We start from the raw sequence: 21,539 nt of genomic DNA, 5'->3' as shown, positions 1-21,539 counted from the left end.
AAAAGTTTTTGAAGTTCACTGTTGCTAACAAAGCACCTGCTCCACTCTATCAGACTATCACAACAGCATTCCTTCCACCTATCCTCACGTGGTGGATGCCAACATGAAGAAAAGATTAATGTAGCACCACTCTTCACAGAAAGCATGCTCATTCTGGTGTAAGAGACATCAAGCATTATCAGCAATGGTTTGAAGACTGCCTAAACTCTTCCCTCTGTTCTCTGTAGAGGGAATTCACAACCAGCTGTACTCTCAGCAGAACATATTCAGTGTCTCTATTGAACAAGTGCAACGCTATGTCACACTTGTTCTGTAGCATCTCAAAATGGCCCTTAATACCCAGTGCCGTTATAAAGACTAAGGCTATACAAAAAAAAAAAAATCCTTGATGTCTATCTGCAAAGACTGTCTCAGAAATGACCTCTACAGCAGCAGGCTTTAAAGCATAATATGAATATGATGGTCCTTATTCTGTAATATTGCTCATGAATGGTCCTTTATGGACTACAACTGTGATACTATTATTGCAGATCAAGGCAGCATTAGAGGTGAGAGAAACCTCAGGATAACCTCTTATTTTTCTTTCACTTTTCCTTTTTTTTTTTTTTTTAGTACCACAGGCAACTATCCTCTGAGAGCAAATGTTCTGTTTAATTTGTAAAATATTAATGAAATGGTTCATATTTATTTGTTAATGGATGATAATGTATGTATATATATATACATATATGTGTGTGTATATTTCTGTCCATGTCTTTAGATTGCTGTTCTCATGAGGGAAGATAAATAAGATCTTAATATTGCTCTGCCCAAGAAGGAAGAATGAAGAATGGAGGGTGATGCTGAATGCATTATCCAAGAAAGAAATAAGAAAAACAAAACAAAATATATTCATCACAGAGGATTAAATTCCATGCATGCTAAGTCTCCCCCTTTGAATCACAGCATCCACAGCATCAATGGAGCAAGGATACTGCAGGGTAGGCACCAGTCCTGCAAAAAGGGATCTGTGTATTATTCTGAATCACATCAGACATGAATTAACAGTCTTGTTGCTGAAAAGGAGTTAATCTCATGCTTGGATGCCTGATAAGAGCTCAACTAGCTTACTAAGCCCCATTTGTGCACTGTGTCTTGAAGTAATATATAGCAATGTGAAAAATTCCACAGATGCACAAGAATGATCAGAGGTCTAGAAAAGACAGTATCATCTTCACCTCGTCAAACAGAATCACTGTCCTCAGCACATCTTTTTACTGAATCAGCTGTTACTTTAACCACCTGTGAAGTTTATTGTAGAAACTGAATGCATTATCTTTAAATAATTCAACTTTTACTATGTTTGATCAAGGGTACTATTCCTTCTAATTGATGTTGCAGTCATGAAACGGAGTGAAAACATAAAATAAATTATCCCAATAAAGCAGTAAAATTATGGTTATATAGAGTGATTCAAACTGAATTGGTAGAGAGGTGGACACATATTTCCTTCTGCCTTAGATTTTAGTCTGTGTATTTACCCAGTGATCCTAACCTTGCTCCTAAAGACATTCTTTAAACATTCCACATTTTTTAATTGTTAGTCTTTGCAAAAATTAAGTCATTTCATAATCAAGTTAATAAACAGTAGGAGTAGCTTACTAACAGAATAACATGAATTGGAACCTTTACATTAAAACTGAGTTTAATTGGGTTTATAATGACAATTAGTATGAATTAACTTATATTTTTTGACTGAGACAATTCACACAGGCAGCAGAAAGGAAGAAATCTCGTATTTACTGGTATTATTGAGATAAGCTTTATGACCCTTGATTGTACTTATGTTTAGAGTATTTGACCATTTTGGTCTGTTTTGCACTCAGAAATGAATCCACAATAGGTAAAGCAAAACCCAAAATTAGTTCAAAGTCCACCCTCCATGACAATGAGCTCCACACTAAGATTAGCAGCCACGTATTTCAGTACTTCTGCAATGTCTGAGCTTTTAGCCCTTATCTGCAGAACAGAAACCATAGTGAAATACTTATTCACAGAACAGAATGAAAAACTGGGGCATTATTTTTCGTCCTATAGTGTACATCAGTCCCATGGAATAGGTATAGGTATAATAGTTATCCCATCAGCATATCTTTTTTGTTCCTTTCCGATAAAATATCTAGCAATAATGTTTCCAATAATGCCAATCATTTTCTGTATCCCATTTTATCCTGACACCAATTTGTGAACACTGTTCTCCTAGGAAGGAAGATTTTTATGCTATGAATACAACCTGAAAAAGTTCCCTCCCTATGAATAATGGCTGTCCCTAGAAATAAGTCTAGAATTGGAAAGGCCCTTTCATTTCACAGACCTGAGGATGCACTCCATACGCATTGGGAGCTGAGGGAAAGAGGTTCTCTGGGAACATTTTGCAGATGGGAGCTGACAGCTTTCACTTCAATACACACTACAGGAGGCACTTGGGCTGGGGTCGCAGTTGATTTTCAGGGCAATCTAGCACTGAGATAGATCCCAAGAGGCCTCCATGGGTTTGGCTCCTTCCACAGGCACAGCGCAGGATCAACAGCCACCAAGACATCAGAGCTCTCCGCATGGAAGTCACTCTTAAGCTTACAGAGAACTAATAATGATGGCTTGAGAGCCGTAGGTTGGCCAACTGTTCTCTGTATTCACAGGACAACGGTGGAGGATGCTGACAGTTTGTCATGGGAAAAATACAGAATAATGCACAACATATCCAAATGGAGATCTCTACAATACTTAATGACTTGGATAAAAATATCAAGAAATTAAAAAATAAGAATAAGAAAATCTGATACTGCTGTGCTTAATACTAGAATAATATTCTATAATTGATTTCATCCTACCTTTGCAACCTTCACAAGTAAGAGCATTGTAGTGGTACCCAGAGGCTTTGTCACCACAGACCACGCAGAGCTCTTCTCCTTTCACTCTTCCTGTGGAGTGGCCCAGTCTAGGCTTTTTGGCTGCAGGGATATCCATTATCTCTGTCTCCCTTGTGTAAAAGGTCTCTGAGGGAATTCTTCGGAGCTCGTACATCCCAGGGGAATACCATTCATCATGCTGTGGGGGGTAGAAGCCCAGGTTGGAGTAATAAGGTGGCGATGAAATCTGAGGCTGAACTTGGGGAAATGGCACACTGTTGTACTGTGTGTAAGGTGAAACATCTGCCTCTTGCACTGGAGAACTCATTGGCTCTGAAAGGACACCTGGAAAATAATAACACCAAAAAAAAAGAAAAAAAATTACTACTATGAAACCACAATTGTCAGAGAAGTTTCCACTTCCTAAGACATCTATCTCAATAACAATAAGGCATTATCATGAAGACCATACATTCTGAGCTCAGATTTGATGTGGTCCTAGTCCTATACACATTCACTGTGAGATGTTTTCAGAGTAACCACCCATTCTCAGCCACTCCTTCATTATTGTTGGAATGTCCTGCACTACCACTTACACACAGAAACATTGAAGATACTGTGCAGCAAGTAGTAATGTGTGGAACAATCCACACCACAGAGAAGCTAGCAACCCCTGAATTAGGTCTCACAGCAGAATAAAAGAAATACAAACAAAAGTAAAAAACAAAACAAAACAAAAACTATAGTATTTATGAAAGTTAGATCAAGACAGAAGCATTGTGTTAATTTCTATACAATTTCAAATGAATACGCTGTTGACAGGGAAAAACTGGACTGGGGAAAGATGGCAAGGCTGAGGCTTAATTGTAAGACTAAACAGATGAAATAAACCTTCAAGAAGAGCCTGAAAGGGGCCAGTGGGGGTTCCATGAAGGAGTGGGGAAGATATTCCTTAACACACATGGTGAAATGGGACCTCTCTGTCAGCCATCTTCTGCAGCCAGGCCCCCAGCCCCTAGAAACCTGTGAGACTTAGAGCATTGGTGCACTTCTCGTGCACCTCCATAAGCCAGCACTATTCACCTCTGAGCCAGCAACAAACTTAACAATGGTGAATGAGCTATGATGAGGAATTGCATCCTTTTCTGTAAAAGTAGCTTGTGAAGTCAGTATCAAAGATGTATCTGAAGGCTACCTTAACTCTGTCCATCATATTCTGTCTGTTGCATTCAAAGTACAAACAACTTATATCTCATTTTTTCAATAACACAATTACAATGACATCTAACAGATGCTGGATGATATAATTAAAAGCAAGCCCATGTCAACCAGCTGGAAAACTAATTAAAAAAAGTTATTTGCAAACTACTTCATATTTTCTGACAGTTCCTTTATTTGTTCCAAGAAGACAGTCTGAGAAAAATAGTGCATATTTCCAGGAAGATACCAAGTCCCACTCTCAACAGCAGAATTTATAAGAAAATCATAGATAAATGTTTGTTGGTGACCATTACTTAGCAGTGCTTCTAAAGCACTCAAAAATGTTTTTGCTGACATAAAATTGGTTTCCTGGAAAGGCTCCTTCACTTCTGAGGAATCAGAAACAATGAAGAAATGTTAACAGTTAAGGAGGAACATGTCAGCCAAGAATAAAAATCTATAGGAGGAGATTCTTCCCTCTCCTTTGTCTCACTTCAGTTAGTTACAGAAACTAACCTTTGCTTTTCAACTACTTTTTCACTTTCAAGGTCCTGTGCTCTTGCCCTGCAACTTTCTGTCCTTCCTACTTGACTGTGCTGTAGAGGTGATACAGGCGGTTTGGGTTTGCCTGAGCGCTGTATTGTCCACAGTACATTTTTGCCAATAGCAAATGTGGAGGTCCTCGTTCAAGAATAAGCAGCAAGATTCGAGTCTGGACAAATGGGACAGAAACCTAAATAAAAGTAATGGTGCCATTTATTATTAACAATTAGTTTAGTTATAGTTGCATTTAGTTGCTCCAGAAGATGCCAAGGCCCCAGTTACTACACTAGTGTATAGCAGAAGGCACTCCCTAAACTGTCACTGGTAACTGTCAGCTGCAGTGGTGACAAAACATGTGAAGGGAGAAGGCAGCAATGATTTGATGCTGACCTTTGTTGTTCAGTATGAAATTCTAATGCAAAGAAAGGTCTTGCAAACTATAGGTTTAATGGTGGTCTTTCTTTGATTTTAAAATGTGATCTTTCTTTAATTGTATTTCCAGTTTGTTGGTACTGCTGTTCTTTGAGACCATTCTAAGTACTTTAGGTACAAAAAAACAGTGTTATTTTAATTGCACGATGTTCAATCATTACACAAATCATTCAGCCGCTTTGGAAAGGAATCTGTTCACCATGGAAACCTAAGCTGTCATTTGCTAGTTTGTAATTACTTAGTTAATTGAGTTTCTTAACGGAAAGTGGGAATATTCCAAAATGAAAACAAAGAAACTGTTGATTTTTATCTCTATGCCATCCACTGGAAAATTCACAAAAGCTCTGTATCAGTCTCTTGAACTACTTGGGCCTTTGAAAGAACAAGAGAAGGCAACATTCCTTCCACAGCAGAAAAGTATCTCAGGACTTATTAGAAAGTCAGGATTGCTAAAGAACTGCAGCATATACTGAGACAATAGTGGGCATTTATTTAAACTAGTGCAGACCAATTGCATTACAGATGTTTACAAAAATCTCCATAATCATTAATTTTATTCTGCTTCTGGGGTACGATAAAAATCTGAGTCAATCTATAAAGTAAAATACAAAAGAGAGACAGAGAGAAAAAGATTCAGCTGAATTCTCTCCATGCTCAGAACAAAGGAAGGGAAAAGGCAGGGTAGGAGAGGGAGACTGAGAGAACACAAGTTACAGCTAAAACTTTGGAAAGTGTATAGATTGTACTTCCATGGAGACCAGTGTGATTTTTAAGGATGTTTATGTTGTAACTATATAGGTTTTCCCACGACAGCTTAAGGCTGTTTTTTGTTTGTTTGTTTGTTTTATTTTGTTTTAAGTTGACCTGATTAGTCTTCTTTGAAGAGCTTGGTGGATACTTTTATTTCAACCTTAGAAATTATGTGACTTGGTTAAGTGCCTGTTACCCAGAGCAGGTCAACAACAATTGTCAAGTGATGATTTTCCCACAAAATTATCAGTAAGGCCAGAATTAAACATTACAAGAAATAGTCTGCTTCAAAGCATTAGTGATTTAAATCTTTCCTAAAAATATTTTGAAATGTAGCGGTGTTCCATAAAGACACTATAAATGTGAAACTGTCTCATTTTTTGGATGAAATGTCCTTTTATTCTGAGATATTTTCTTAAACGATGAAACAAATGGTGAGGTTGAAATAGAAACTAACTGCTTTGAAATTACCAGAGCAAAGAATTTCTATGACCCAATCCAAAGCATGTGGTCTGAGCAGTGTTCCCCAGTCAGCTGTGTGCTCAGGGCTTCTAACAAAGGCTGGAGGTATTATGCTTTCGTAAGCGTTCAGCGCACTGCGCTATCTTGCATGACATTTTAAATCCACATCAAATTTTTGAATTATGCTTTGCAAAGTATATGTAAGTCTAGAACAAATAGTTTCTTATCACAAAAGAATATTAATCTTATCTTGGTAACTAGAACGTACATATGATTTTATCAAGACATCAGAAGTAGTCTGAGATGGGCTGGTCTCGTGCCACTGTAAAGCATGAGACAGCCCACTGAAATCGCTGGAGGTGCAGTAGTAAAAAGGCGTGAAAGTGAAGTCAGAAATGGACTCACTGGAATATGGTATTATTTTATATTTGCATAGTCTTAGCTATTTTGAAACATCTATCTGTTTTTCCTTTTGGAAGCCTACTTCCTAAAATTTCAAAGACTATTTAAACATACGCAAATGTATATTACTTATAGTTGATCTTTTAGGTTATATTTTACAAAAGAATGTTTTTCAATTAAAACATTTTACAGAAGTCTGAAACATTTACTAATATCAAAGTGAAACACTTACACAGATTTGGTCACAATTTTACAAATATTTTCCTACTTTTCATCTACTTTCCATTTGAAACTGAAACACATCAGAGTTTTGCTTTTGTTTCTTTAAATTTTGCACAGATTGTTTTACATACAACTTTAAAAATATTTGATGTAGGCTTAAGTGCTTGTAGAAATGAAAATAAATTTTCCGTGTAGAACCTAAGGAAAGTGTTTTCAGTTATACTGAGGCTATGTGCAGATTCAAGAATAATACAGTTTTATTCAGAATATTACAGAAAGTACAATGATATCACATTTTAATGTAAAAGTTATTGTTCCATTAAATAAAGCTAATAAAGGAAAAGAATTCTGAGCAGGTTTGAAATATGAGCCTCTGGCACTCTGTGGGATATTCATGAAGGAACTTCAGGAAATAGGCACAAGATTCATAATTTATTTGGAAACCATAGCACAACCATTAATGAAATCCTGATTTAATTCCAAAAAGTTATTTTCAGATCTTGAAAGACCACTTGGATTTTAGCAACACAACTTTATAACAACCTACAGTTTCAATGAAGAACATAAGATCAGATAACACACACACCTAAATGAGATCACAGAATTATCCTACCTTAGGTAGTCTTCAGTCAGACCATTTCTTGAATAAAAATGTTGTTTTTAAGGTACCCAGACCTTTCTCTCTTTCTCTCTTTCCCTCCTTTTCCCTAAAGACTACTTAGAAACAAAACTTCTTTGTTCTGCTTTGCCTATATCTTTCTGACTTCTTTACAGTGAGAACTTTCCTTAAGACTAGCAAAGGAGTGACACAGGCCAGAGGTTATATAGTTTACTGATTAACTTCATTACAGAGAAACTTGTTTGTAAATGCCTAAAACAATAGCAACACCTGCTCCCACTGTGAATTTACCTGCATAAATTCTGGTTTCTGTTCAAGAGGGTGCTTCCACATAGCTGAGACATTTTTATTTTTTTTTTTTGGTAACTATTGGAGTTTACTTAAAATATTCCTCAATATATAACAGGTATAACAACATCAGGCAGTTCTGTGCAATAGATTAACCACTTCAATGTCACAAAAAGCATGTTTTAGCTGACTGGATTACAGATGCCTTTTAAGCACACAAATACTTGTATTCTCCAAAACAGGCCAGAGTGCTTAGGACTTCCTGGACACATCTATAAGATGCCATAGAAGAGTGTCAGGGAGACCTCCCTGACTCAAGGCCATGTGCCAAGGATCAGTTCTCCTCTATGTCAGTTAGGGGTAAAGCTATCTCTCTATAGAATGGACAGGACACATCTGCACTTTGAAGGCATTGCTGCTGACCTTACTCTTCTGGGTCATACTGTTCTTATTCATAGACCACTGTGGCTCTCAGATACTTGTGTTTATTATGTGTCATTTCAGCTCAAAGCATCTATAATAACATGAGGATTCTGTTGGATGCCACCACAGTGGCATGAAGCTGTGAGAGTGTGTTGCATGGTTTGATGGCAGCTAAGATCTGAACCCACTGAGACAGTGTTGGAGGACAATGTAGGGCAAAGGCATACAAACCTACTGCAGTCTTGTCCAAGCTGCTTTTTTGGGTACAGTTCCTGGAGTTAGGCCATGTCTTAAAGACACCTGCTACAGCAATCCAAAACAGAGCCCTAGAGCAAGCTAAGAATTGGGTAGTGTCAAGATGGACAGTCAGAGGAGCTGTGCCCCTTTCATTCTTCAGCATCTTTTATTTAGAACTGTGAATATGCTCCCTGAGACCTAACATCAGGTTTGTGGCCAGAAGTACATCTGAGGACCACATCTGGAAGTAAATAGCCAGAGAATTAAGCCCCAGAGTGCAAAATTACTGTGTAATTTCACAAAATGTATTGCTTTCCAGGTTCACACATATACACAAAAGGAAGCATCACACATGCATTTTGGTTCTGCCTTTCTCTATGGTGCAACCTTCATTCTCAGAATCCTGTTCATTTGCATTTTTTTTCTTGATTTTTTTTCCCTCAGATCCCACACTCTTTGCTTTGGCTCTCTTCACAATAATTATTATATATACATGATTTTCTATTTTAATTTGTCTTGCTTTGTTTCTTTTTGATTTGGGGGTTTGTTACAGGCCTAATTATCTTCTGTGCAAGGATGAAGACAGATGTTTCATCACCTGCCAGGTGGTGTTGAAGACAAGTAGTTATTTAACATATCTTATGATTTGGAAGGTGTTTAATCAGTTTGGACACTTGTTCCTGCTACTATTGAAAAAAAATATGTATATATATTTTATTTTTTTTAAAGGCATAACCAGAACAAATATAAATTTATCTGAAAGGAGTGAGTCTCTTTATTTCATCTTAGGTACAGTTCTATGCCTACAATTTTCAGTGGCAATTCTTGTTCTTATGCTGTAAAATATTTAAGACAAGTTTAGATGTGTTGCTTTCTTTTCCCCTTTGTTACATTTCTTTTTTGTTTGTTTGTTTGTTTGTTTGTTTTTGTTTTTATTCTCCATTGTTCACATCAATACAGATTTTAAGAGTGCTTTTTCACTGCAAAATACTTTTCTCAGATAGGGACATGTACAGTGAGGATAGCTTTCTTGTCACATTGTTTTGACATTACATTATAAGAAACCACTGTCAGACCACCAAAAATACTTAAAATATATCTCTATTCAAATTAAACATATAATAGCATCGAATTATTTCTCCAGCTTCTTTTCAAAAAATCCTTCTGTCATAATTGAAATTTCACACTTGATATCTTGCATATTAATAACTCCTATATAAGGTGCTTTAACAGAAAATAGAATGGGGCTATTACATTAAAGGCCTGCCTCCTATGGTTTGAGTGTAATGTATATATTTCAAATGCTGCACAAATATGTAAGTTTACACGCCACATTTAAAATATGAAGGGGCTATTTTTGGTGTCTGAAAGTTACCTCAGTCCCTTGTAAAACAATGGCAAGTGATAACCACTGAAAGAGACAAGATATTGGATATATGGGTATTTAACGTATGTATTGGCCCTAAAATAGAAAACTTTCTGAGGTAATTGGAAGATGTAATCAAATATCATTTTGCAACAGTCTTTCCAAGACAGTGCCACCCCAGCTGAATTTTTAAACGTTGGTGCTAGACTTGTTAGTGTCAGCACAGTGCTCTGCTAATGTCCTTCAGCATCATCTGGGGCAGAGCTTACCTCCAGCCAATTTAAAGCAAAGCAGAGGAGCTCAATTCAGTCCATGGATATCATTGTGGAAGCATTCACAGAACAAACTAATGGCTCTAAAGTGAGCTACAAAGCTCCTAAAGATTTTAAATGAGACTGGGATTATGGTCCTAAATTACAGTGGTTCAAAAATGCAGGTTAGCAAATTGGACCAGTCTTCACAAAGCTGGCCCTACTTGATTCAAAGGGGCCTGTGAAATTAGAACAGGATTTGACTGAGGAAGAGAAGCACCTTAACAGGACAGGTCCCATGGAGGTCCACACTCCTCTCCAACTTCTTTCCTCTGGGATTTTTATTTTTTTATTTTTTTTCCTAGAAAGTGAGTATATATCTCTGAAAAGGACACTTTTAATAAAGGCTGATGTTTGTAAGTCAGCAATTTCTAATTTGTATTACATCAAAGTTATAATGTGTGAGAATTTCTGTGAGAAATACATAATCTAAGGGTCATTTAAGAGAAAAATTATTTCCTGTTTCCTTGGGTGTACAAGTCTCTACCTGAAAAAAATGAATGTCAACGTCAAAAAAAAGTAGTTTACAAATATTAAATTGATATGCAATGCCAATTCCTAGAAGAATCTTGATAAGATGAAATTATGAATCACTTCACAATGAGTGACTTGTTCTATGCACTCAGTTACATATTATTTATTTATTTATTTATTTTTCCATCTCTAAAAGCAAAAGACATCAAATTTATAAAGAATTCAGTTTTGAGACTTAGTTGAGTGACAACCCACAAAACAGGACGAAGTGACCATAAAAACCAGCTGGAAGTCAGCTTAAGTGAAACAGCAAGAAGGCTAAGCCTCCTTCCTAACAGAACCCCTAATTCAACCTATAAATACATTATTTATTTCTGTTACAGAAATGTCAGTTTGAATTTAATCTCCATTGTGGTAAGCTCTGGATATCTATAATGGGGGAGCCAATCCCTCTTCTGAAGACCTGAAAGTTTCTAAATGAGACATCAATGTGGAGGAAAAATCTTTTGCATTAACATATTCCCTTGTGTTTTGAAACTCTCCAATTCTCTTTCAAAATGATTTGCTAGCATAGGAAAAACATAGATAAAGGTCTGAATTAGCTCAATTCATCAGGACTTTTAAAGGGATGATTGAATATAAAATTTGGCACCTTAAATATTATCTTCTTCTTTGGGTATTATGACACTGGAGTTAACAGGCAGCAATGTTTTAGCTATTTATATGTAGTTGTTTGTGTTTTGTTTTTTTGTTTGTTTGTTTTTATAACTATTGGCAAAACATTTCCTCTGCTAAAAAGTATTTCTCACACAGACAAAAAAAAATAGAGAAAAAAAAAAAGCAATGTTTTTGGTTATCTTTAATAATAGTACTTTAGGTTAGTTGCATGGAGGTGGTCCTCTTCAGAGAAATGCTCCCAAATTCTAGGTGCTCTGCAGCAGGAATGGCTCCACATTTCAGAGTCTCTCAGAACACAAGATGCTATTCTTGTTTCAGATAGATGAAATTTAAATGTTTGCATTTTTTTTTTCCATCATTCAAAAAGACAGAATTATGGTCTTATTTGGAGTGGAAATTTCTGAAGTGCCTACAGCACTTTCTGTGGGGGTCTCTATTATGTGTGAGGCTCTCAATATATCATGTCACTTAACAAAGGTCTTCCTATGCTGCCAAAAGAAAGGCTAAAAAAATGTGTTATTCTATCTTTTTTTTTTTTTAACTTTTCCTCTGAGCAGAAAACAGCTTCCCCTTGGTCACAAAATACTGACCAAGAATTCTTCCTTCATTAACAAGCCCATGTTTAGCCTTTAAAAAAATAATGGAACTGAGAAAAGGAGAGATTTTGCCACCCACATTACACATTTTCTTGTGTGTTGACATTAATAGTGTAAGTTTTTAATAGTAATCCCACAGTGTTAATTTAGGTGAAAATACTTTCATAAATACGCATAGTATAGCACTGCAGATATATTGCAGTATATTTTGATTAGTAATTAACTGAAAATACATTTGCTTAGCTTGGTTTAAATGACTCATGTGAAGATAACATCCAGCCTATACATTGTGTCTTTTTTTTCTGTCCTTTAGGTATTAGAAGTGTTATAAAAATAACCTACTATCAGCATTGATGAGAGCAATAGTGTGAAAGACTATATTATATAATACCACAGATTCATTGTTTATCTTTCTTTCCATAGGAACTGATGATTCAAGAAGGTTGGCATGTCTTAACTACACATCATTGACTTTGACATGATTTCAATGCATTTTCTTCTAAGTTTTCAAGTAAAGCTAAAAGAGCAAACTATCCTTAATTTGGTAACTTACCAAATAAATGAGGACCTTCAACAAGAGAAAATCCATCTGCAGTTGCTAGCTGGGGATGTCCTATTAAATTCATTTCAGATCCCATTTATTCTTCAGTTCAGGAGGAATATAATTAAGAAAAAAAAATCAAAAGGAGATCCTGGAAGATATAAAACAAAAAGGATATTTAAAACAACATAATTCATTTTTGTGTACCTGTTGTAAGGCAGGATTGAGGAGATTGTTTCAATATTTACTGTAACAAAACTTGGCTTGAAGTTACAATATTTAATTAAGTCTTCAAATAAAATGCTGCATATAGTTTGTTTGTTTTTTCCTTGCTGTGGTGTATCTTATTTGCCATCCTTCTGCTGTTCAATTAAAACCAATGGCAGTTTATGCTTAACCTTACTCAAATATTCACAGACTGAAACACTGTGCTGACCTACTGAGGACATGCTGCCCAGCCCCTTTCCCAGGAAATACTAATTGTTTGCATTATTTTTTCATCACTCTTTCATCATTTCTTTGGTTTCACTTACTGAAAAAGTGCAAGCTTATGGTTAGATCAGAAGACTCCAAGTTAGGAAACTTGAGTTTAATTTCCAGTGACTGGCTCTTTATCTTGCCTTGGGTAGTTACTGGCTGAAGAAGAGAAACCGTGGCGGAAACCATGGCAAAGCCTTGCTCTAATAACCAGGCTTGCCCACCTCCTCCCTCTGTGGTCTCAAGCAGCCATACAACTCTCTCACATCAGGAAGCTGGGAGATGTTTGTGCCTGTTCATTGGCATATTTTCCTACTGGGTAAGAGCAGCTGCTATCTCCCAAGGTTGACATTGGCACTGAACACAGAAAAAACAATGGGGTCGTCTCCTTACCACTTCAACCACTAGGGGTTGGACCCTGCCATTGCCTTCTACTGAAGTGGGGGCTATAGCTAGGTCAGCACTGCATTCAGGACAAACGCATGCCAAGAGGCTCCCATACCCAAGTCTGGCCAGTTTGGGTGGAGGAAAAAGAGGTTGTGCTCATGTGAGTGAGCTGGCACAGCTCAAGGTTACATTTGGGGAAGCAGAAGAACAGAGCTCCAGCAAGGAGGTGTCCCCGGGGCTCACACAGGCTCCAAGAAAATTCTGAATAAAGTCGATAAAAAACTTTTTTTTTTCTTTTTTTCCATAAAGTAAGTCTTTCTTTGTTTTCATTCCCATGGGATTGAAATGGACTATGACTATGTTTCCACTCACAGTAGTCGTTTGAGAGATAGAGTCTGGTCTGCTTCCCAGTGAGGGCTCAGCGTGTTTCTCTAGCAAAAGTGAAGTCATCTGACAAAAATGTGAATGCAGCAGGAGGCCCCAGAGCTGAGGAGACTGGGAAGTAGTTTGCAAGACCAGCAAGCACACTGTGTAATTATATTCAGATTTGTCCACAAAGATTCATTAAGTTCTTTCTTAACATAAACAAAGGCCCTCTAATTAGACAGATGCATCTTAAATATCTGCCCACAGATAATTTAAACAGTTTACTCAGAAATGTCAAAAGCTGCTTGTGTCACAGACCAGATACGGGTCCTGCAGCAAATAACATGTAAACACACAGTCTCAAATCTAGCACAGAAACAGTTTTGCATCAGCAAAAAACTCCACATATCTTGGGATGGGGTTTAACAAGCAGCCCAGCCACCCCAGCAGGCCCACATCTATTTCCAGCCATGTCACCAGCTCCATCACGTTTGCTGGGGAAGGTATCCACTGCCAAAACACCTCAAGAAAAGGGGATGGGGGTTCTCTTACAGCTCCATTCTAAGGGTCCTACAATGGATAAGACAGCAGCACAGTCAGGACTCTTATAATGGGAAATTATAAAGAGGAAAATCAAAATCAGGCATCTTCAGAGGGCTTCTGAAGTTTTCTCTGGATTTTCATGATGAAGATATGAGAGAGGCCATCCCCACCCTGTCTTCAAGTGCGAGCCCATTAATAGATTTCTTACAGCCCAGAGGAGTGCAACTCTGCCAGTTCCTTGCAGGATTTTCTCTCCCTGCAGCTAAACTTGAAGATGAAGTTCCATCACTGCTGTTACTTCTCATTTTTCTTTATCAGATTTTATAAGAGGAGCTAACATTGCTATGTCTGAAACGGTGATGTTGGGATTGTGAATTTGTGTACGTTCTTACAAAACCTAGAGCTCAGGGAATTTTGGGCATTATTTCAGGACATATTAAACAGTGTGATCATCAGAAAAGCTCCATAAAAATCAAACTGAATTTTACCTTCAGAAAAAAATGATTGAATATTTCAAGTACTCAGTAAAGACAGATGTATCAAAGCACTGGCAAAAAATTTACAATAGTGAGGTACATTTCCTTCCTTCTGCCCTGTAATTTTGTCCTATTCTTTACACATCTGGCTGCCAATTCTCAAAGAGAGATTTCTGTAACAACATTAATCTGTGCCCCAATCCACACACTGTTAATATTAATGGGAATATTCCCATCTAGTTCACAAGCTTTTGATCTGGCCTCATAGCCTTTTTGTAGAATATTTAATGTGGTGCCTCACATATATGAAAGGCTTTTTTATTTGCCTTCTTGTTTGTTGTAAACTGTATCAAAGACATGAAAGTGTTACTAAGATTTGCACTCCTCGTTTCTAGCCTTTTGCTGCCAGAGTGCTTTGGCATGCATGGCACCACTGGCAGCTACGCAGCAACTAATAGAGAATACAAGCAAAAATACCAGCAAGTTTGAGAACCAAGGGCAGGACTGTTACTGTGGTTGGTTGAAATTTACCGTGTGTTTGTTTTGTTTAAATATGATATTTAAAATCAAAGGAACAAAGCAATAAAGGACACGGATGAAGTGTGGGATATTCATACGGCTTGTGTTGAGGGAAAATGTGAATCTTCACATCAGGCACAAGGAGAACTGAAAACTCTGGCAGAAGAGTTGATGCCATTTCTGAACCTAGGCATGTAACTTCAAAGAGTGGGGTAGCTTTTGACTGTCCCCAGGATGAACTAAATACCATTTCTCTGCACCTTCCCTTCTCTAGCACCTTTTTCCTGGCTCACCTCATAAGACTGCAAACTTTCTATCTTAACCTGTATTTGAATTCCCTTCTAGCCTAGTGGGACCTCCATCTGGTACAAGTCTATGCTATCTGTAACATGAGCAATAAAAGTAAAAATAAATTTAAGTCAAATCTATGTCACTCTTGTACTATTCTGAAGATAAATGGCTAGCGGGAGCATTCAAAATAAACTATCGTTTTCTTAAAAAAACAGCAAGAGTGAAAAAAAGTAGCCACTTGAAATGTGAAACCCCCTTTTGCTTGTACTAGTTTTGTGAATTAAGTGCTAAAGTCCCGGACTTCGGAAGATGCACCTGGAATCTGTACTCAAGACAGTTAAAGAAATTACATAAAACAAGTATAACTATCCTCTTCTAGATCATCCCATTTTCCCATTAACCACTTTTTTTTTTTTCTTTTCTAAAAATGAAAAAAAAAGCAAACCAGTACAATCATAAAGCTAAGGCACATAATTAACTAGATTGCTTTACTGAAGGAAAAACTTAGTGTCAAAGTTAAGCTTTTCTTTTTACTGACACACAGACACTGAACTCAGCTTTCTAATGACAAATTCCGACACTGTCATTTTTTTCGATAACCTTAATATTTTTCCCAAGCAGTGTTTCTGCTGTTGCACCAGTTTTATAGATTAAATCACTTCTCCTTATATTATTCTTCCATAAATTATTAGTTTTAAAATTCATTCCTTTTTGGCCAAGAATCCATTAACATACTCTAAGTAATTCAGAGGAAAAAATTTTTCATACTACACAACTTCACAGCAAAATATATTGATTTAAGGAATTACTTACTGTCCTTTTCTGCAAGATTGTGGATGGCAGGATGTAAAACAGTTCTGCACTCAGTTCAGTATCCTAGTGATTCTCACACAGGAACATTTATGTTTTGTTTTGTTTTTAGGTTTAGCAGAAGCCTGTAGTGATAACACAATGAATCAAAGCTTGGGCTCATTGGCTCAGTGCCCTAATGGACAAGGATTACTCATTAACAATTCTTTCTTTGCGAAACTTCCTAAACGCAGGCTGTATTAAAATGTTGTGAATCCCAGCTTGTCCATCAAGACAGAGGTTTGAAATTCTCATTAATACTCTGGCTCAGTGCAGGGGGGTGGTTGGCTCAAAAGGTGTGGTAATAGCACTGTGTTGTTGATTGTAACACTATTCTTGCATGCATACATTTTTACAACACTCTCAGCATCTTTTTCTTTTCCAGCCAAGGAATCCAGAAGGCATTCCAAAACATATACTTGACTTCTAAGTATTTCTGTTATATTTTGCGCTTATGAGGGCAATTGAGCATTTCAGAGTGTTACACCAAGTACTGAAGAAGCAGAATCATTTACAGCATTTCCGGGATTTGGGGACACTAAAGTTCAGTTCCCAGATCTGCCACACTCTCTAACAAACCACAACATTTTGATTTGGACTCATCCCATAAAGCTTTAGGAATGAAACTGAGACCCTTTACTTTAAGCCTAGCAGACTCATGCACCGTTTGTGCAAAAAGGGAAGAAATTGGTACCTATAGAAGGTGAATCTAATCATGGTTGCACCGCACCTGAAAATGCTGATCTCTTGCTACTGACACAAATGTAGCCTTGAACAAAAATGTCCTTACTTACACAGTAGAGGAATAAAATAAAGAATGAATACTGGCTGTTCTGTTACAACATCACACCTACACAGCAAGAGTAATAATTCTCTGTTCTGTATTGACAACATATCCTCTGGGAAGCAGTTGATTTGGCAATGGAATTGAGACAAACTTCAGCCAGGACAGCTGGCAGCATCACTCATGGTTAATGAGTTCAGGTCTGCCCCACAGTATATGTTCTCCCTCCTTCTCCTCTTCATATTTGCATTGCCTGATCAAGAGTGCATACACAAAAGCTGTGCCTCCTACTCCAGGAGAGAGGCATTGGGCAACAAACACATTCCTTTCTGGGAGAAAGGTGAGAGTTACTGGCCCTGAAGTTATCAACAGTAACATTCCCTTCCATTTAAGAGGAAAAAAAAATAAATAAATTAGAAAAGGTGTATTCATCCTCAATCTTGCCTCATGGAAACTGGAACAACCTTTCTCTTTAAAATGTAATTATGTCTTCCTCATATTCTTTCCCTTGCAGAATCACCTGGTAGCCAAACACACATGCGTCTGTCAGGTTTCTGAAGAGATCAAAGCCATAAGACTGGACACCACTGTTTTCAGGGGCTTTTGCCTGCAGTTCATTCTACCAGGCACTACTAAGGACATTTAAGACTGAAGTTATCTCAGTCCTCATTGCTAACTCTCTGAAAGTCGTCACCACTCTAAATGATGAGATTTCTGTTTTACAAATTCATGTTTAGCAAAATTGACCGTGCTTGTTAAGAAAATAATTTTTCCAAAATGGTCTGGCCCACAGGAGGCAGGTGGTCTCCACAACTCGACCATGCCAACACAACACATGCCAAAATAAAATAAAATAAAATAAAATAAAATAAAATAAAATAAAATAAAATAAAATAAAATAAAATAAAATAAAAAGAATCAAAATTTAATATCTCCATTCACCAATTAATTTGTTGCATTAAAATGTTTATCCTTTCCCCTACAATAATAAAAAGGCAAGTGGCAAAGTGATGCTTTGTCCACTAATCAATACTTTCAACACATTATTGGAAAAAGCAAAGAAAGAATCCACACAATCAAATGAGATATTGTGTGTAGCAATGACATGTGGCATTACTAGTTCAAGCCAGGTGTTCATATTTTATTGTGCCTGATGTGCAAATGAAAATTTAATAAAAAGCAGTTAGAGCAAAACAAATGTCTTCTGTAGTGTAATGAGACTACCTAAACAGCATTAAGGAAGAGAAATGGGAGGATGGGAGGAAAAGTATCCAAATCTAGCTACCTATATATAGAATATCTTTTCTAAATGGCCCACTTAGGCCATGCTGTGCCCCTAAACAGGCCATCACCTTTAGCTGGGAAAGTTTCTGACTTGATTATAAACAGTGGCCTGGCCACCGTACAACAGAGTCACCCACACCTTTCCTTGCATCCCTTCAGCATTCCGTTTTTACTGTTGCTGCACAGAGAACACAAGTCATTTAAATCACTTTTGGTGTCTGTCTACTTGGGCTGGCCATTCCTTACTCTTAGGCACTCTCAGAAGTATCACTGTTCCTCAATGTAATGAAAAGGAAGGATTTCATTTCTTGAAGGATAGCCAAAATTATCAGCAGCTTACAATAAATTTTATCATACAAAGATAATTGAGTAATCTTAATAGATAAGGGTGCTTCTGTACTGGCTAAAAAAAAAATAGGAAAGAAATGGGAAGCAAAGTTTCAGTGAATTAGCCCTAGCAATTGTTCATCATTTTTCCCCTTCCTGTATTTCAAAAGTCGAGAATTAACTCCACTTTTAAGATTAGCTTTGATTATTGAATAAGCCTTTCACTGACCTGAGCCTTTTAGTTATAAGTTGCTCTCTGATTATGTTGTATCTGAATAAGGATTAATTTGTTCAACAATCTTATGTTTTGCACTGATGTAATGCGGTATTTTGTCTCTGTCACTCACATATTTAAAGTAGAGAGTCATGAAACTGTAAGATGACCATGGAACAATCAGTCCTAAGGGGGGAATTCCTCTCTGATGGCAGGCAGTTAATAGTTAGCTAGCATGCTCTGACAAGAGGATATATGTTATTAACAAGATACCATCTTACAGCTGACAGTGCAAGGGAAGAGCTGAATATACATGGAATCAGCAACAGAGTCAGATAATGCTCTTCAGTATGCGGAATATGGTCTACCTTCCTGTAGCTGACTGCAACTGAAATTCAGAATATATTTTGCTATAAATTGGTTCTAGTTATTCTGTAACATCAGATTCTCTCTCATTTATTTTAAATTTTAATTAAGGCACTAATATTACATGCATGTATTTTTCTACTTCCTGCTAGGGGTTACAAGTTTAAAAGTTACTAGAGGAATCACAGCTAAGTTACTAGAGGAAACTCAGTTAAATTTGTTCATACAGTATTAGCTGATAAGAAGTCCTGCTAGAGGCTTCAAAGTAAAGCTTTTCCCTCTTGATATTTTGATGTTATACAGTAAGACAGTGATTAAGTTCAATAAGGGTTAGCCTTCATTTATATAAATATTTGGAGCAAGAAAGAAAAATGTGAAATGGTGATCTATTCCAGTAAATGAATGTACTGCCCTTTCATTAAAAATCAGTTCTTTTAAACTAAATGTCAAAGGTGATCAGTGAAGTATCATTAATAAATAGATACTGGGATATTTTTAAATGGGCCTTTAAATTGTTGTCTGAAACATATGAAGGAAATTCCTTCTACAAACATTTAAACTTCAACTTGTTTTTAATAATGTGTTTTGCATCAAGGGAAAAGAAAGATGTTTAACAGTAGTTCAATGGCTAACAAGAAGCCATTTCTTTTAGGATAGGGGAGGAAGTACAGTCTGCATACCATGAATAAACTGTGTAAGTGATAGACCTTTGGAGGTGTAGGAGGAATGTCTGCATCCACTAATGCAATTTAGCAAGTCAGAGTCACTATTGGCCTTTTAAGTTGTCTATTCCTCTGTTCTGTACTTTGTGTTCTAGAAGAGGAACTACCATGCTCTGAAGCATGGCACATGAACAACTGTTTTCATTGCATTGCTGCACTCCAGATGGGGGCCCAGAGCTCAGAAGAACTGCCCCATCCTACCCCAGTAACTCCACGACCATCCAGGGCACAGGGGGCTATCATACATTTGGTAGTTGATAAAAAGCTTATTAAATCTGCCTACACATCCAGAGGGAAGGCAAACACCAGATTTGGCTGTGAAAAGTCATGCAGGATTCAGTTTGGAAGAAACTGCATTCTTCCTTCTGTAAGGAAGACATTTGTGGGTCAGGGAGGCGCAGGGCTGCTTCATGAGGAGAAGCAGTCAAGAACCAAAGATAGTCCCACAGTGGCTGAGCAGGTCCCAGGTTCTGATAGCAACAGGCCCAGAAAAAGCAGGATGGCAAATCAGGCCCCACAGCCCACCCAGAGATCAGTCAAGGCCAGGTACAGGACTAGAGGAGATATATTACCTGCAGCGTCAGCCCGTTGTCCTCCCAGGACTAAAGATGAAGCAGGCTACAGCTCACACCCACAGTCAACCACCTACAGTAAGCCAGCACAGGAGAAGACACCAAGCACACCTCATGCTTTGCTCAGGCCAGGAGTGGAGGCCCTAGCTTGAGCTTAAATAGTACCGTGACCCAATTGGCTCTGTGTAGGGGAGGCCCCAGCAGAGGACAGTCAGGGCCATCAAGACCTATTAATGTCCTTTGGTTCCTGATGTACAGTTGCTCTCAAAGCCTTCTCTGATTTTAAAAGCAGCTTGTTTCTTTATTCCTGTCAGAAGTAGGACAACTGGTGAACGCAGTTTCAGATACCCGGAACAGGACTAGACCCCTAATCTCCAACTTGTGCTGGAAAGACTTAGATGAAAAATCCATGTCACAAGTTCAGCTGAAGAATACTTGTGACTCCACTCACCTAAGTGAGATGACTGACTGAAACTGCACAGCTCATGGATACTTTCCAGAAAAGTGTCCATGGCTTTCCCAGAACAACGGTATCCTTAGCCACAGGGGCCCACAGAGATACAAACAAAGCATGAGGTACGGCAATAGTCCCCTGCTGTGACACACATGAGGTGCTCATTAATCTGGAGTAACATTGGCTGTGCATGGTTATGTGGGGTGCAGTAAAGAGCAAGTGGGTAGGCAATGCCTGTGTACTGGGGACTAAGAAACACCAGTGAAATGGAGGACGGTAAGGGTGAACACAGACAGCTGGACAGAGGATCCTTATTCCATGCACTAGGGTCCAGGTCACTGATACCATCCTTTTGGCAGCCACTTCAAAAACAGCTGGTTACTGAGGAGAGAAGGAAATCTGAAGGACAAATAAAAGTGTGAAAGTTGAAGAAGGGAATGTTAAACAGTAGATCTTGGGAGAATTAGGGATTTGGT

The 21,539-nt window shown here is 37.7% G+C and overlaps 1 protein-coding gene across 4 annotated transcripts in view; it reads right to left on the bottom strand.

Moving 5' to 3' along the window:
- The window catches only part of NR1H4 (nuclear receptor subfamily 1 group H member 4), a 41,363-nt gene extending 20,618 nt beyond the window's left edge, over positions 1–20,745 (bottom strand). For 2 of the 4 annotated variants that reach the window (XM_068668866.1, XM_068668868.1), the window contains exons 1-3: positions 16,305–16,462; positions 12,445–12,583; positions 2,871–3,233 (exon numbers count right to left, since the gene is read on the bottom strand). In XM_068668866.1, coding sequence (XP_068524967.1) covers positions 2,871–3,233; positions 12,445–12,529 — 448 coding nt within the window. In that variant the 5' untranslated portion in view covers positions 12,530–12,583; positions 16,305–16,462. Of the gene's footprint in view, positions 1–2,870; positions 3,234–7,512; positions 7,702–12,444; positions 12,584–16,304; positions 16,463–20,609 lie in introns of those variants that run through there. The other 2 variants (XM_068668867.1, XM_068668869.1) reach the window with 2 other exon arrangements.
- Positions 20,746–21,539: the final 794 nt, after the last annotated feature.

The sequence above is a fragment of the Anas acuta genome, chromosome 1, assembly GCF_963932015.1.
Source record: "Anas acuta chromosome 1, bAnaAcu1.1, whole genome shotgun sequence".
Lineage (NCBI taxonomy): Eukaryota > Metazoa > Chordata > Aves > Anseriformes > Anatidae > Anas > Anas acuta.
The sequence above is the reverse complement of the archived record's forward strand: the minus strand, read 5'-3'. Positions and strand labels throughout refer to the sequence as shown.